This window comes from Solea senegalensis, unplaced genomic scaffold, assembly GCF_019176455.1.
Source record: "Solea senegalensis isolate Sse05_10M unplaced genomic scaffold, IFAPA_SoseM_1 scf7180000013749, whole genome shotgun sequence".
Lineage (NCBI taxonomy): Eukaryota > Metazoa > Chordata > Actinopteri > Pleuronectiformes > Soleidae > Solea > Solea senegalensis.
The window spans coordinates 66,311-80,819 of NW_025320884.1; the positions used below are offsets into that span (position 1 = coordinate 66,311).

Below are 14,509 nucleotides of genomic sequence, written 5' to 3' on the forward strand. Positions count from 1 at the left end.
CGTCACTTGTGTCAATCATGCGCATAATAATGTGGTTTATCATTATAGCTATCTACTATTCCAAAAAATTTAAAATAGAATCATCCCTGTAACTAGTACAAATGGCACACAATATAAATCGTTTTCAGTCTGAACTCAAAACAATCATGATTTATTTTTCAAACAACCACCTCCACACAAAAAAACTCTAGTGTTGCACAGGTGAAATATATTAAATTCTATAATTTTTAAATTATATTGACAACACCAATGTGTGATACTATAAGAATAGTTTACAAAACACAATGAGAGGGTCACATTCAACTTCCATACAGTACATGCAAGCATTTCTTTGTGTGTGCACGTGTGACTTTTAAACTAAATAGGCAACATGCAGATTCACAAAGTTAAAACAAATCAAAGAGCTTCATTACAAAACACAAATCATCAAAAAAGTACTATACAACCTGAGAAGTGTTTCCCCCTGTGTTGCCCCATTATAATGCCCTAAAATATTTACTGAGCAAATTTAAATCTGAGTCTTCTTAAAAAGTATGAAAATCTTCCAATATTAGTTCAAGTTCTAATATTTGTAACAGACCAGAGAGCACTGACAACAATGTAACACTGACACTCCTGTCAACATCTAACAAGTAAAATGTTCCACTCCTTCCCATGAAAGTGCTGTTTAACTCCTACAGTTTTAGTACATGTGCATATTTGTGTTTATACGTTTATTGCATATTACAGCTTATAGTTTGGTTGTGCTGTTTAAAACACAAACAAATCATGCACAAAAATACACATAAGAATAGAATTATTTGCTGATTTTGAAGCCATACCTCTTGTACAGTTAGTGGTCATCAAACAATATAATCACCAGATACATGAAGATGGCATTATTCTGGTTTGATGTGGTCAGTTTTCATATTCAGCACAATGAGATATTTATATGGGGTGGACTATGAAAAATGAAGGATCCTTTTCCAATAGCATTGTGTATTTTCTTTCTCAGGAGGAGTAAACACAAAAGACATACACTGAAGATTTACAGGACTTTATAACCCAGGGAAAACCCCACTTCTTGTTCTTGGGTTTCCTTCCTCCCGTTGCTCCTCTGAATAAGTGCTGTAGTTCCCTATTCCTCCTATGTCAAGCCTGGTGCAGCCTACAGAGCCTAAAGAACTTGCCCTCAGCACTTCTGTCTCCTCGTTTTCATCCTCAACCTCCTCATCAACCTCCTCCTCATCTTCTAGGCTTGAGCTGTGTGAATCACCCTGAGACTTGGCACTATGTGTATCCATTTCATCTCTTTCTGCACCACTCAATGAAGTGAGGGCTGCTTGATCCTTGGCTTTGCGGCTCCTCTTCCATTTCATGCGCCTGTTCTGGAACCAGATTTTAACCTGGTGAACAGAAGAAATAAATAAAAAGCAGAGAAAACAATGTTAGAAAACAAGGGCACCATATGACGGTCAGCAAGATTAAACTTGACCTTAGGTCACTTGTGTGTGATGGCTCAAATGAGATTACACTGGGTTTTACACTCATTTACATATTTTTAAACTGTTGTGTCACAGGTTCAACTGATTGTGTTGAACCTTATATAAAAAGTGGACATATTTCTGATTTGTTGACTGAGGACAACAGGAAAATGGCCTATAAAGTTGAGCAATTGTTATGCATTAAGGCAAGTTAGAGGAAATCAACCTCTTTCTGCAAACGTATGCCAAAAACCTCATTAAAAGCCTACAATAAAGAATATGTTTGCACTGTTTGAGTATGTACATGGTTTATTTCTAACTCAGTTTCACAAATGATATACTCTTCAGGGAAATGAGAGTGGGGGATGATATATGTTGAAATAAAACAATAACAATAAACAGGACTTGTCTAAACTGGAAAGTAGGTGGTGTTTTAAAAAATAAATAAAGCCAATGAGTGTACCAGTAGTCCTCATGGAGACTAAAACTTGGTCCCAAAGAGGCGGAGTCTAATTTCTGAGTAACTGGTTAAGTTTAGATCTGAGATTTAAATTGGGGTTAGGTTAAGGTTAGAGATGTATGGATGTCAATACAGTGTCTTTAAAACTGTGTATGTTTGTGTTAACACTCACTTGAGTCTCGGTCAGCATGAGTGAAGTGGCCACCTCGAAGCGTTTAGGCCTGGACAGGTACTTGTTGAGCTTGAACTGGTTTTCTAGTTCAAGGAGCTGCTGACTGGTGAAAGCTGTCCTCGGCCTTCTACACTTCCCCAACAAACCTGCCTGGGCTGGAGCTGAGAGGGGGAGAAGCAGGGGGTAGATGAGACATACATTAGCAGTTTCATTATTTACATGTACCCCATTATAATATTATAATAATAATAATAATAATAATAATAATGATATCAAATTATTTACCCTATTTGATATTTTTCAAATAAACCTTCAACTGTAACATCGCATAATATTCCAGTTCGTTGTTTGGATGCCACCAGCTGTACCTGCCTGTCTGTCTTCCTGCCTGTCTGTCTGTCTATCTGTTTGTTCCCATTTATTGCCCTGATGTGAGGTGAGAGGATATTGCTTCGGAGGAGTAATAAACCATCGCAGAGCTCCATTACCTTAATGAAAACACTATAAATGTTATCAATTGATTAAGTGGCAGGTCTGCTTCAAGTGTTACCTTTGTCATAAATGCTACACGTTGTTTTTTAGTGACACAGCATCTCAATGTCACATTACCTTCAAATATGAGATGGACATGGAAGGTATTGAGATGCCCTAAAATATGAATACAAATTGGTTGACGGACTGCAACTTACAACAAAAGTGGGCAAAAAAACATCAAAAACAACAATAATAATAAAACATGTACAGCTTTGAATCAATTCAAATTCCAACTATAAAGAGAAACATGCAATGAATGCATGAATAAAAACTTTAAAAAGTTGTACAGAATTTCTAAATGATTATTTTAAACACAACATCTGACATTTATCTGACTGTAGTTTTACAGTATTCATCTGATTATACTTCATTGTATTATTTTTGTACAAATATATAATTAAATGCCTGGCAATATGAAGTCAGGCAATTTGATAGTGTAGTTTTAATGTTGTATGTATTATTCATGTAAAAAATAATAATAACGTGCAGCTCACCTCCATATTCTCCAAATCTAGGTATCATGAAGCCGGCTCTGATCCATGGCTCCAGGGGGACAGTTCCTGACATTACACCCGCCTTCAGATGCTCCGGGTACGACTGGAACATCTGCGTAAAACCGGGATAGATGATGGCGGGGTGCTGGCCTCCCAGGGCCGCCAGGGGGTACACAGAGCCCGGGTGCATCCCGATGAGACCCCCGTGGTGCAGAGCAGCGAATCCTGACTGGGGTAAGTTGTTGTAGAGGTGGGATTTGGGCAAGACTCCCAGAGGAGCTGGAGAGGAGTTTGGTGGGTTCGGATGAGGGGAGGGTGTCTCAGAGCAGCGGTTTGACACCGGACTGTCCCCGGGGCTCTTGGTGTAACACGCACCGTCGCTCTCCGTCCTCTGCTCCACGTCGTGCGCCAGCAGCGCATCAATGCAAAAGTTTTTGGATTTCTCCAGAGTGGAAGTCATTCTGTCCAAAGTGATCTCCAGTGAGCAGCTGAAAACAGGCCTTCTTATCCTCTGCTCTTATCCTGAGGAAATACAGAAAGTCCCAGTGTGTCTGTGATTTCTTCACACACTGTGCAGGACTTTTAAGTTTGGTGCAAAACCTCTGTTTTCACTCCTCTTCCTTGCAGAAATGGCCCACTCTCTTTCTGACCCACTCCACCTCTGTCATGCGAGTGAAAAAAACACTTGATTCACTCTGACATACACTCCAGAGCGCTGTAAAGTCTGCTCCATCCTGATTGGCCAGTGTCCTGCAGCACAGGGGCAGGATATAACCATAGACTAGTTTCCTATAAGGGCATTCATGTTAGAATTTAGAATAAAAGCTAGAGATAGAAGATAGAGACAGTATTCATTACGTGTTCGCAATCCTAAAATGATGATCTTTTTTTCCCCTTTGGCTGTTTCTCTTTCTTTCAGTTATTTCCTGTTATCTTTTATTTGACCTCTCTCAGGTGTGACTATGTCTTTAGCTCACACACTGTCGGCTGTCTTGACACACTGTGACACACTTTACCGCCACGTTAATTACTGTCATCTCACTTTAGAGAGATGATAAAATTCAACGTTTAACAAGACTTTGTTGGGATTTATTGCCCGAGGTTGACAGAAACCCGACAGTTCTTATCACACGGGTTGTCATAATTATAGGTCTTCACAATATCAGTGCAGATAATGGTGCCGTAAACGGAGAGAAAGCAAACTTATTGTGTCTCCTCTGTAGACCAGAAGCACACAGAACTGTGCAAGTGACTTACTATGTGCATAGAGCTCATATGCATGGTGAAATAGTTTATTTTATTATTATTATTATGTATTATCTAGGGCACAGGGAAAAAAATGATTTCTTAACTAAAGGTTCATTTAATAAAATAAACACACACTTAAGTCTACAATGGCTGAAGAATATCTATTACACTTTTTTTTCCTTTTTTTGCCTTCTACACGGGCATTTTTTGACTGGAAACATAAATGTGTAGAGTTTTTAGCTCAAGGGACACATGAGCTGCTTTGTTCACTAAGTTTGTGTCACTTAATTACATTTAAATGAAAGATTTCAAACACACGAGTCACCCAAAAAACAAACAAACACATTTTAATGAACCTATGGAGGTAACAGCGGACCAACAACTCATGTGTGCAATGATTTAAAGTCACCGTTTACCTCTATGGACTTTGGTGTGGGGAGTGTGAGGTCTAGAAAGCAACACAACCCTCTGTTTCCGTTCAGACAAAGGTCGTCTACGTGAAAAAAAGTGGCAAACATTCATAAGATATCATACATTTTCTGAGGTGAGGCTTTACACTGTAGTGGCTAAAATCTGTTTTTAAAGTGTCTGCAAACTGCCCTTTGCTTCTGCTACAGTTTGGTGATTTCCTGCTGGTTCATACAGGATTGATAAGAGACAGGTATGGGCCTGGGAAAACAAACTGCTCTCACTTCAAAGACAAACACACCAACACCTGCTCAACTACCCAGCATATAAACTAAATAACCAATGAGCCTTGTACAGTGTGTGTGTGTGTGTGTGTGTGTGTGTGCAGGCATGTGTGCGCTCATCAAGGTAAATGATTATCTGGGTATCCTGATATAAAGCTTTTCAGAGATTCATTTTCTTTAATTAATGTCTTTTAGTCAACACAGTTCCCCATCTCATATATGATGAAATGAGCTTGTCATCGCAGCATAGGCAGCTGTCGTATACAAGCCAATCTAATGAACTAATGAATGAAATCGATGCTGATCGTGTCATTCTGCCTCTGACTCGTGCAGACACACATACGTCTTTGAGACATTAGCAACTTACATCATCTTTCATGACGATCAATCACTATGAATTATTGCTATAAATCCAATGTAGTCTTCATGTGTGTAATACTACTACTGTAAATAAAAAAAATTATACAATTTACTTAGAGGGGCTTAAGTTCATCTTATAGATACAACGATAGACCCTTTTCATGGCAGATATTTTGACAGGTTGCTGTAGAAAAGTCGCAGGCAGATGTAAATCATCAAATTAATGAAGGCTGTGCTCCATTCAGCTTCCTCAGTATCAGGGAGCATGCTGGCTCACTGCCACACTGTCCTGACTTATATGAATGGAACAGAGCCACTGTTATCAGAATGTTATCAGAGACACCTGCTTTTCCTGCTTAAAAAAACACTGGATCAATAAAAACAGCAATTCTGTTTTCCCGTGTTGAGCGTTGTAGAAGTAGAAGCAAAAACCTTTCATCTTTTTTCTCTCTCCGTCGTCACACAGGACAAAGTGATTAAACTACAGGTCACAGGTTGCCCAGTTCTACGCGTCATTATTTATGATAAAGTAAATGCAATAGTTGTTGGTGATCAGGTTATTCTTTCCCATTGCCCTCATCAGATATAGGCTATAAAAGGAGGCCGTAAAAGCCTGCTGTAAAATAATTAGTACTCTGTGATCTGTTCTCCATTAGATAGGGATATATATCACACCATTTAATAAAGTTTGAACAATATGTTGCTGTATATCTGAGCACAAATATCGCATCATTTGAGATAAGGTCTTGTCAATAAAGACAACAAAGCGAGCGGCATTTGAAATTTCACACCACCGAGAGATATTAGGTTTGGTGGTATAATGTAATTTGGATTTATGATCAGACTTCCAGACTAACAACACTTCGTTGTGTTCATATAATTCATGCACATAACATTTATCTATTTACAAAGAGATAACGGCCATAGAGCGTGATACTTTGCACAGTACAGAGGTTGGCCTCGCGATGTCCCGTCTGATTAAAACGTCAAATATCTGTTGACCGATGCCATTTGAAGATGAAGGCTTTAATCCTCACAGGGGCGGGGGGGGGCTTCGTTGTCAAAGTGTGTGTGTGCGTATGTTTAATAAAATCACAAAGGACAAGGTTTCAAAGTAGGCTAAACAAACTCAGCAGCCCTTGACCCCCAAACTCTAACCCTAAACCTAATTTGATAAGTTATCTCAGGTTTAGGTCTATTATTCAAAACACAAAACCCATTTAATGAGTTTCCACAATGACAATTTAAGCAAATACAAACCAGGAGCTTTCCAGTGTGCCATATAGAGCTGGGAGCATATGAACCTTTATCATGTTCCCTTATGTATCAAATCTGGGGAAACACTAGTCCTCGGGAACATAGGCTTCTTTGTCACGTTCCCTTTTCTGCGTCGTCTCAATCTGGGAAACATAGGAACACTTCCCTCGTGTGTGGAATCACGTGGAAACGCACATGCATTTCCCCAAAAAAGTCAGTTTTACAGGCTCTCACACACAAACTCAAGCAACGGACCTACGTACTACAACAGAGTCAAAACAGTCTGTGAGACACAGAACAACCACACAGTCTGTAGCTGTAAAAAGGACCATTCATTTTGCCTCCATTCATACACAAATGTAAAGAGGTCGAGCTGCTAGCTAGGTAGTGCCTGTCAACCCACCATAGTTAACAGGCAGATTCTAGCATGGGGAGGGGATTTCATTTTACTGCTGCGGCAAAAATGTCATGGCAGAGTTTAGAGTAACAAGTATTTAACACTAATTATAAGGTCCAGTGTGTTTGGAAAGGGAAACAATGTTTCCCAGGAGACATTAGGGCACAAGGAAACTCCCCAACAGATATATTATAGAGTATAATGAGAGCAGTTGTTCCCCCTCCACATCCCATTGTGTCGTGTCATCGAATGTCTGCTGTGCGTTCTATTGTTGCATCCATTGTCGTGCTTCATGTTTTGCTCGGGTTGGCCTAATGGACCGCAGGGATGGAACACTTCCTGGTCGAACTGGGGCCGGGCGTTGAGGGGTTGCAAGGTTCAACATCGTTCAAAACCACTTGATTAATGGCGGCTGTCACGCCGGAGACCGGGACATAATGAGGAGGACAAGGGGGAGGAGTCGAGGAGGGGAAGAAAGGGAGGTGGGAGGAGGAGAGCGGAGATTGGATGATTATTACCGACGACAGTGAACAGCGAGATGACAGTAGAATGTGATGAGGTCTCAGGCTTGGAGTGAAGGGAGAGAGAGAGAGAAGGGGCAGATAGCTAATTAGCCGTGAACAGAAGTCGGTGGATGGCGGGAGGAGACAGACACACGTAGAGCTGGTTAATGGACAATGAGGGGGCAGTGACGGGACGGTAGAGCAGCGGCGACAGAGAGCAGTTAAACATCTGTTGCTCTGTGGGATTCTCAGACCATTCTGGAGGGTCAGGTTCCCAAAATACTCATCACTCACGACGGGTATTTTGGGAACCTGAAGCTGCAGAACATTTTCTCCCTTTAACACAAAAACAGAGAGGCTTTAAATTCCAAAAAAAAAAACATTGGTGTATAAACATTTTAAGAGGATTAGGGGTGGGCAATTAGTCATTAAACCAGTGTATACATAAAGTGTGAATTAACCATCTCACTGCTGTGATGCGCTGAAAATCTCAGTGACCTCTGTGTGTGCCGGGGAGAAAACAAACAAGACGATTCAGACACTACAGTTCCAAATGATCCTCCCTACTTTTAAATGATTCATTTCAGATTTCAGAATATACCCATACATTTCTCTCAATGGAAACATGTGGAAATAAATCACAAGGAAATTCGTGGCACCTGCTTTCAGGCACACAAATTCTGAAAATACACGATTCTACCTCGTGATGGGTCAGGACTGAGAGTCAGAGGGCTTTATCTTTTGAGCAACTTGAATATCCGAAATGTACTGAGATGTGTCAGCCTCGAAATAGTGGCAACTGAAGGTCCTCATTTGACCTTTTTTTTTTTTTTTAACGTCTTTTACCTCTTAGTCTTCAAACTTTTTTGTGACTGAACTTCTTACCACCTCCTCTCCTCTCTTTGTGTGCATCTTTCTGTAACTATTACTGCTGCTTGTTTATTCTTGTCCTCATCATTCTCTCTGCATGCCCATCCCTTTCAGAATGAAGACAGTTCAATTAGCCTTGTGGTCCATGGACACGCCCACCAATCCATGTTTGCGGGGGTTTAATCAGAACAGTTGCATGTGTGTGTGAGGTTGAGGGTATAGGTGATAAAGACAGACATATAATTCTTTATTACCACCACTGACACTGCCATATCATCTCCCCTCTCCTGTCTTTTATTTCTGCTTTCCTCTCTCTTTCATCTCCTCCTTCGAGGTGAAACACGCCTTGATTGTACAAGTGAGGGCGATTCAATATAAAGGCAAATGCTGGTGGGTCATCGATCCACCGTGTAACTTTTAGGAAGGTTTATTAGCTGAAATTGAACATACTACCCCCCTAACTATGTTTGTGCATGTGTATAACTGCTTTCAAATATGCATAGTTTAGGGTTTTTTCTCAAAAAATACAAATCAGCTTGTGTTTTGCAGTAAAACTCCAACAAAGAGCAACATCCTTTTACGGTATCCAAAGGCCACCGTAGCTCCCAGACGCGATAATCCAAAGCAGCCAGCTAAAGAACGCCAAAATGACGTCTCCTACTTCATTATAAGATGACTTTCTTAAATTTACACGGATGGGTTTCAAAATAGTCTCTGTACCGGGTTGTTCTACACTGGCACTGGGAGGCTTTGTGCTCGAGTTCTGTGTGAAAAATGCACGAGCCAACGCAGCGCTCTTGTTTACAGGAGAAGAATGTGTTCGACAGAGGCTATCTGGAGGTTAACAGGGGAATTAGCTTTGCTCTAAATTGTTGTTTTGACAGAGGCGGGGACTGACAGGCTTAGAGGAGGGGCTGTCACATCTTGATGTATGTTGTTCCACACTGAAGAGGAGATTTCATTTCCCTAATAGATCACTCCTTGCCCTTACTTTACACCTTCTCTTGTTATTGCCTCAGTCTACCTTCTGCCAGTTTCTCTGCTGCGCCTGCCCTGCTGTCGTCTCTTTCTTTGCGCTGCACCCAACATGTTGCTTTTCTAATGGCAGTCTGAACTATTTAATTAGAGTAAAATGCAATGAGAAGCGGGGATTGTTCTCATTAACATCATTACACACCATTTTAAATCAGTGTCCTCATTGTTTTTACTTTGACTAGCCTCTGTAAATGTTTTGCTAAAACTATTCAGCCTCTATTGTGGGTCTACACAGCCCACCATGTCTTATCTTGTTTCTATATGAATTGACGCACTCTATGTCATTTTCCCAAGGACATTTTATCTATTCAATGCCCTCATAAATACTTCTCTGTGTCAAATTTCGCAGCTGTTTCCATGCTGCAGCGTTACATCAAAATCCTGTGCATTGTCCCCTCATCACTCTGTATGCCAAGGTCGAAGCAAAGTTATTCAGATCCTTAGATGTTGAAGCAAATTTGGAGGCGATAACACTGTTCAGTCATTTTGGGTATGTGTGACCTGACAAACCTCAAATTCTCTTTTGTGAGGATGGAGCGATGCAGTCAGTAGACATTTTTAGGTATTTGATAATAGAATGCGATTGCACTAGACTTACTTAAATGAGGTGAAAGCGGACGTTAATGACACAAAATTTCCGAAAATGGACGACAAAAAACTGCATCACAGACAGTTGGCCACATGCAGGTTGCACACGTACAATATGGACAAAACAAAGCCACAACCCAGTCACGCCACATGTCACAAAAGTGAAAATGTCCCCCCGCACTAATGAAATAGACAGCCGTCGCTTTATATATTGCATCCACGTTGGACTGCGGCGTGGCATTATCTATATTGCTTTATGTAATGGATGCACTGTATATCATATGCTAAAGAAAATACAAATGAAAGGAGGTCTTTTTCTTAGCGTTCGGAGAATTTCAAGCCACTGAGAGACTAGCGGGGCACGTCACTCATTTAGTTGAGGTTCCTTTATTATTGGACAGATGGAGGGCAGCTTGCTCTTTGCAACCTTTAAGACAGCTTTCCCCAGATCTGTTGCCATATCAGGCTCTTTCTTACACCTCACGACTTCTTTTTGTGCTCTGATGCGTTGCCACCTGTCTCGTCCATGTCAATCATGTCCAGCTAAGGTGAACGGGTGAACTCCATCTCAAACATGATCAAGAGAAACAGGAGCCACCTGAGTTTGAAGTTCCATCGCAAAGGCTTCAACATACTCTAAGCTTCTGTTAAAAGGGAAAAAAGGTGGAGTTTTGTATTTGAAAAAGTTGTCTGGGTTCTTCCTGAATGCACCGCCACTCCTCGTGCACACAGTCCTGTTCAGTGTTCAGTGCGGCGCTGCCTAATGTCTGTAAATGAGCACCTAACGATGTGTGTGCAGCTATTTGCTTATCCATGTCAGGCGCACAGCTGCGCGTCTTCACACGTACACGCAGACAAACACACACACACACGCTCAAACAGAAAGACATGGTGATGTTCACAGGCACAGATAGATTGTGACGATTTTTAGTCTATGTTGCTCAAACGTCGAGAGAACTGTGTCCTTCTCACAAGGCAGAGGACAGAGGAGAGCAAAATGAGCTTGGTCATACACACACACACACACACACACACACACACACAACATGAAATTTGTTGTTATGTGTTGCTCATTGATGTTTCTAATCCCTTGTCCGTTCACGCAGAGCCACCAGCAGGGTGGATTCTTTCTTCCTATATCTGCAAGATGGAGTAGCACAACATTTTGTATGAGCATCATGTTCCCCGGACTCCCCGCTGACTCCGGCAGTCACCATGACTTATCCATTAGGTTTCCATGAAGTATAAACATTTGGATTTTTTTTTTTCTGAAATATTCAGTGGGCCAGATTAAAATGTGGCAGCCTATACTGTGCAGTCACGTTCCCATCAGGATGAATTGTAATCCCTACTTTCAAAAACATCGGTTTTGTTCCTGTCTATGATATTGGAATTATGTATTTTTCACTCATTCATTCATTCATTCCATCATCTTCTACCACTTTATCTTCCACATGAGGCTTGTGTACTTTCTTTGACTCCAAAAAATAGAAATTGTCACAACTTTGTGGATTTCCTTTACTGAAAGTCTACATATGATGCCCAAACAAAGCTTTTCACATTCCCATCAACCTCACAAAGCAAAAAAAAGACCAGAAACTATCTAAAATTAGACTATAGCAACTCGACACCAAAGAGAAAATCTGAATATGATAGAAAATGAAGTACGTATTATCGTTATTAGTTTACAGTGCAGTTAATTTAGTTATAATTAGTTTTTATTCAATTTTGCAGATTTAGCAGATTAATTTAATGATTCCCTCTCGCTTCTAACCCGTGTACAGCTATTCACAGATGGTGCAGCAGAAGCCCATTTCACCCTCAATACTTTACTCCCCTCCTCCCTCTCCGTTCTCGCCTATTGATGTGATAATGGCTACAAACTGATGAAGCCACAGAGTGCACTGGTGACACGAGGGTGAATGGGGACACAGACTATATCCACCACCCAGTAACACTCATTAATCAGATCTCTTCCAGACCCTGTTCCTCACTCCAGACTCCCCGACACATGGCCACAGGCGCTAATGTAAAACTCTGTGTGCCTGTCTTTGCCCATGAACCACCGCTCATGTCTGTCTTTACTCCGTTCTCTGTTGCTTTGCCGTCTCTGCCTGAGGCAGATTGGTCAAATAAAAACACCAAATACATGGCACAACATGAGGAGAACACAAACATTTGTTTTCTTTGCTTCTATTTTCTATTTATATATAAAAACTAGAAATGAACGCTGTGGAAATAGAAAATAATTTTCTCCAAATGACAGACTGTCTGTTTCATATATTGGGGGGATATTTGTGTCGCTTAAAGGAATAATTCACCGATTTGCACTTAGCTTTGTATTACTAGAATAGGGGTAGCATTTTTGAAAAATAAATACCTTCATTCTTTTCTTTGTTATGTGCCACTAGTGACACTTGGTCCTGTTAGCTTAACTGTTAGCAAAGATGGCGGACACTGTTTACATTCTGGGAATGACCCTACAAGTGGGTCTAAAAAGTGCAAAATTAGCGTTGCAATGTCATTGGTGGGCACACAACAGAAAAAAGAATGAAGATATTTCTCGACTAATTCCTTTTTAGACCCACACGTAGGGGGACGGGACCTCAGTCCCAGAACAGTGTCCGCCATCTTTGCTAACAGTTGCGCTAACAGGACCAAGTGTCACTGGTGGGCACGTACAAAAAAGAAAAGAATAAAGATATTTCTCAACTCGGGTAACTGAGGCTGGGAAGCACAATACAAAGCTAAATGCTAAATCGGTGAAGTATTCCTTTACATCACAGCATAGATTTACGCCAAAGTAAATCAGCGGGCTGGTGTCCAACGTGTCGACATCCACATTCTAAACTCCCTCACTCAATAATGAAATCAGCCTCTTCACTGTGACAATTCAATACAGTCAATACTGTTAACTAACTTCCATCGCACACACACACACACACACACACAGCCCTTATGTGTGATTCCTTGAGGCAGGCGGCGTGCTAATTAATTCACAACACTAGGAGGACAATATCATGGTCCAATATTTTAAAAAGGAGGTTAAACAAATATTCCACCTCTAATAATATGCAGCATTAAAGTAATGGCGGGGGGGGAGACAGGTTGGGAGGAGGAGAATGAACAGGGGGGTCGCACATTGAATTTAGAGATTCATTAGTTCACACTGAACTTTGATCCTATTGACTATAGATGGTAGTAAATCCAGAACACTGGAAAAGCCCAATCTTTATCCTAATTGTGTGGGAGCATGAAAGTGGTGGCTTCAAGTTTAATGTGATTGGTTTTGGTTTTGGGGGCAAAATCTGGGAATGTAAATGCAGTAAAGCTTCACTATAGTAATGAAGTTCGTAATTAACATGATGTTTCCGGTCATTAACATATTACACCTAGACGATAAGAAGGAGTCTGGAGTTTGTACACTTCCCGACTAAGGCAGAGAGTTTCATCCACTCACTAATTTCTATGCTTCTCTGACGATGTGACAAGCCCACAGTGCCTGCACCATACAGTCACTACACAAATACAATAAATACCATGGGATGGCATTTGAAAATGGGATCTGCCAAATTGCCAATCATACAATTTTAGCCTGAAGATATAAGAGGGAACGTTTAAAGATATAAGAGACTTTTCAAAATACTGTAGTTGACCACACACATGTTTGTGTAGCATTCATGGTAAGGACACTGTAAATGTCCATAACGCCCCTTATACTAACCTCAACTATCACAAATACATTCCTAACCATAACATTACATTTACATTAACATTAAACCTAAAAGCCATTTCAAGGGGCTTTCCCAAAAAGTGTTTTGGTCCTCACAAAGATACCCATACAAGATCTCTCTCTCACACACAAACACTTGTTTTTATCGTTGTGAGGACACATCTTTGACATAATGCATTCCCTAGCTCCTTACCCAAACCCTCACAACTAAGTCCCTTAACCTTAACATAAACCCGAATTCTATGTCTTAACCCACACAAAAGGCTCTTTAAAGTTTTGGGGCCCAGACAAAATGTCCCCACATGGTCAAAATGTCCTCACATAGACGCATACACACACACACACCCGTGCAGGCCACCATACAATGTGTCACAATCAAGGGTCACGCGGCTTTTAAATTCTTTTTTTACAACATTTTTTTATGCCTGCTTCCATTCCTTTTACTCCTGCTTTAGCATGTCTTTGTGATTTATTTTCATTCCACGCCGTGTCTATATTTATCTATTAGAGAAAGCAGAGGCGAGAATGACAGGGAGGTCGTGAGTGATACTTCAGCACACTTCTGCAAACATTAGGTAGTGTTTTACCTTTTTTTTTTCTTTTTTTTTTTTACTGCCTTTTTATCTGAGAACAGAGGAGGGCACGGGGGACGGGTGAGATGGAGGCACACGATCCTCTGTGGCGACCCCTAAAGAGAGAAGTT

The 14,509-nt window shown here is 40.8% G+C and overlaps 1 protein-coding gene across 1 annotated transcript; it reads right to left on the reverse strand.

The window, feature by feature from the left end:
• Positions 1 to 1,037: 1,037 nt before the first annotated feature.
• LOC122760553 (motor neuron and pancreas homeobox protein 1-like) lies at positions 1,038 to 3,798 on the reverse strand. Its single transcript, XM_044015655.1, has 3 exons — positions 3,124 to 3,798; positions 2,096 to 2,256; positions 1,038 to 1,385 (listed from the first exon to the last, which is right to left on the reverse strand). The coding sequence occupies exons 1-3, from the start codon at positions 3,581 to 3,583 to the stop codon at positions 1,038 to 1,040; spliced, it is 969 nt and encodes a 322-aa protein (XP_043871590.1). The 5' UTR covers positions 3,584 to 3,798.
• Positions 3,799 to 14,509: the final 10,711 nt, after the last annotated feature.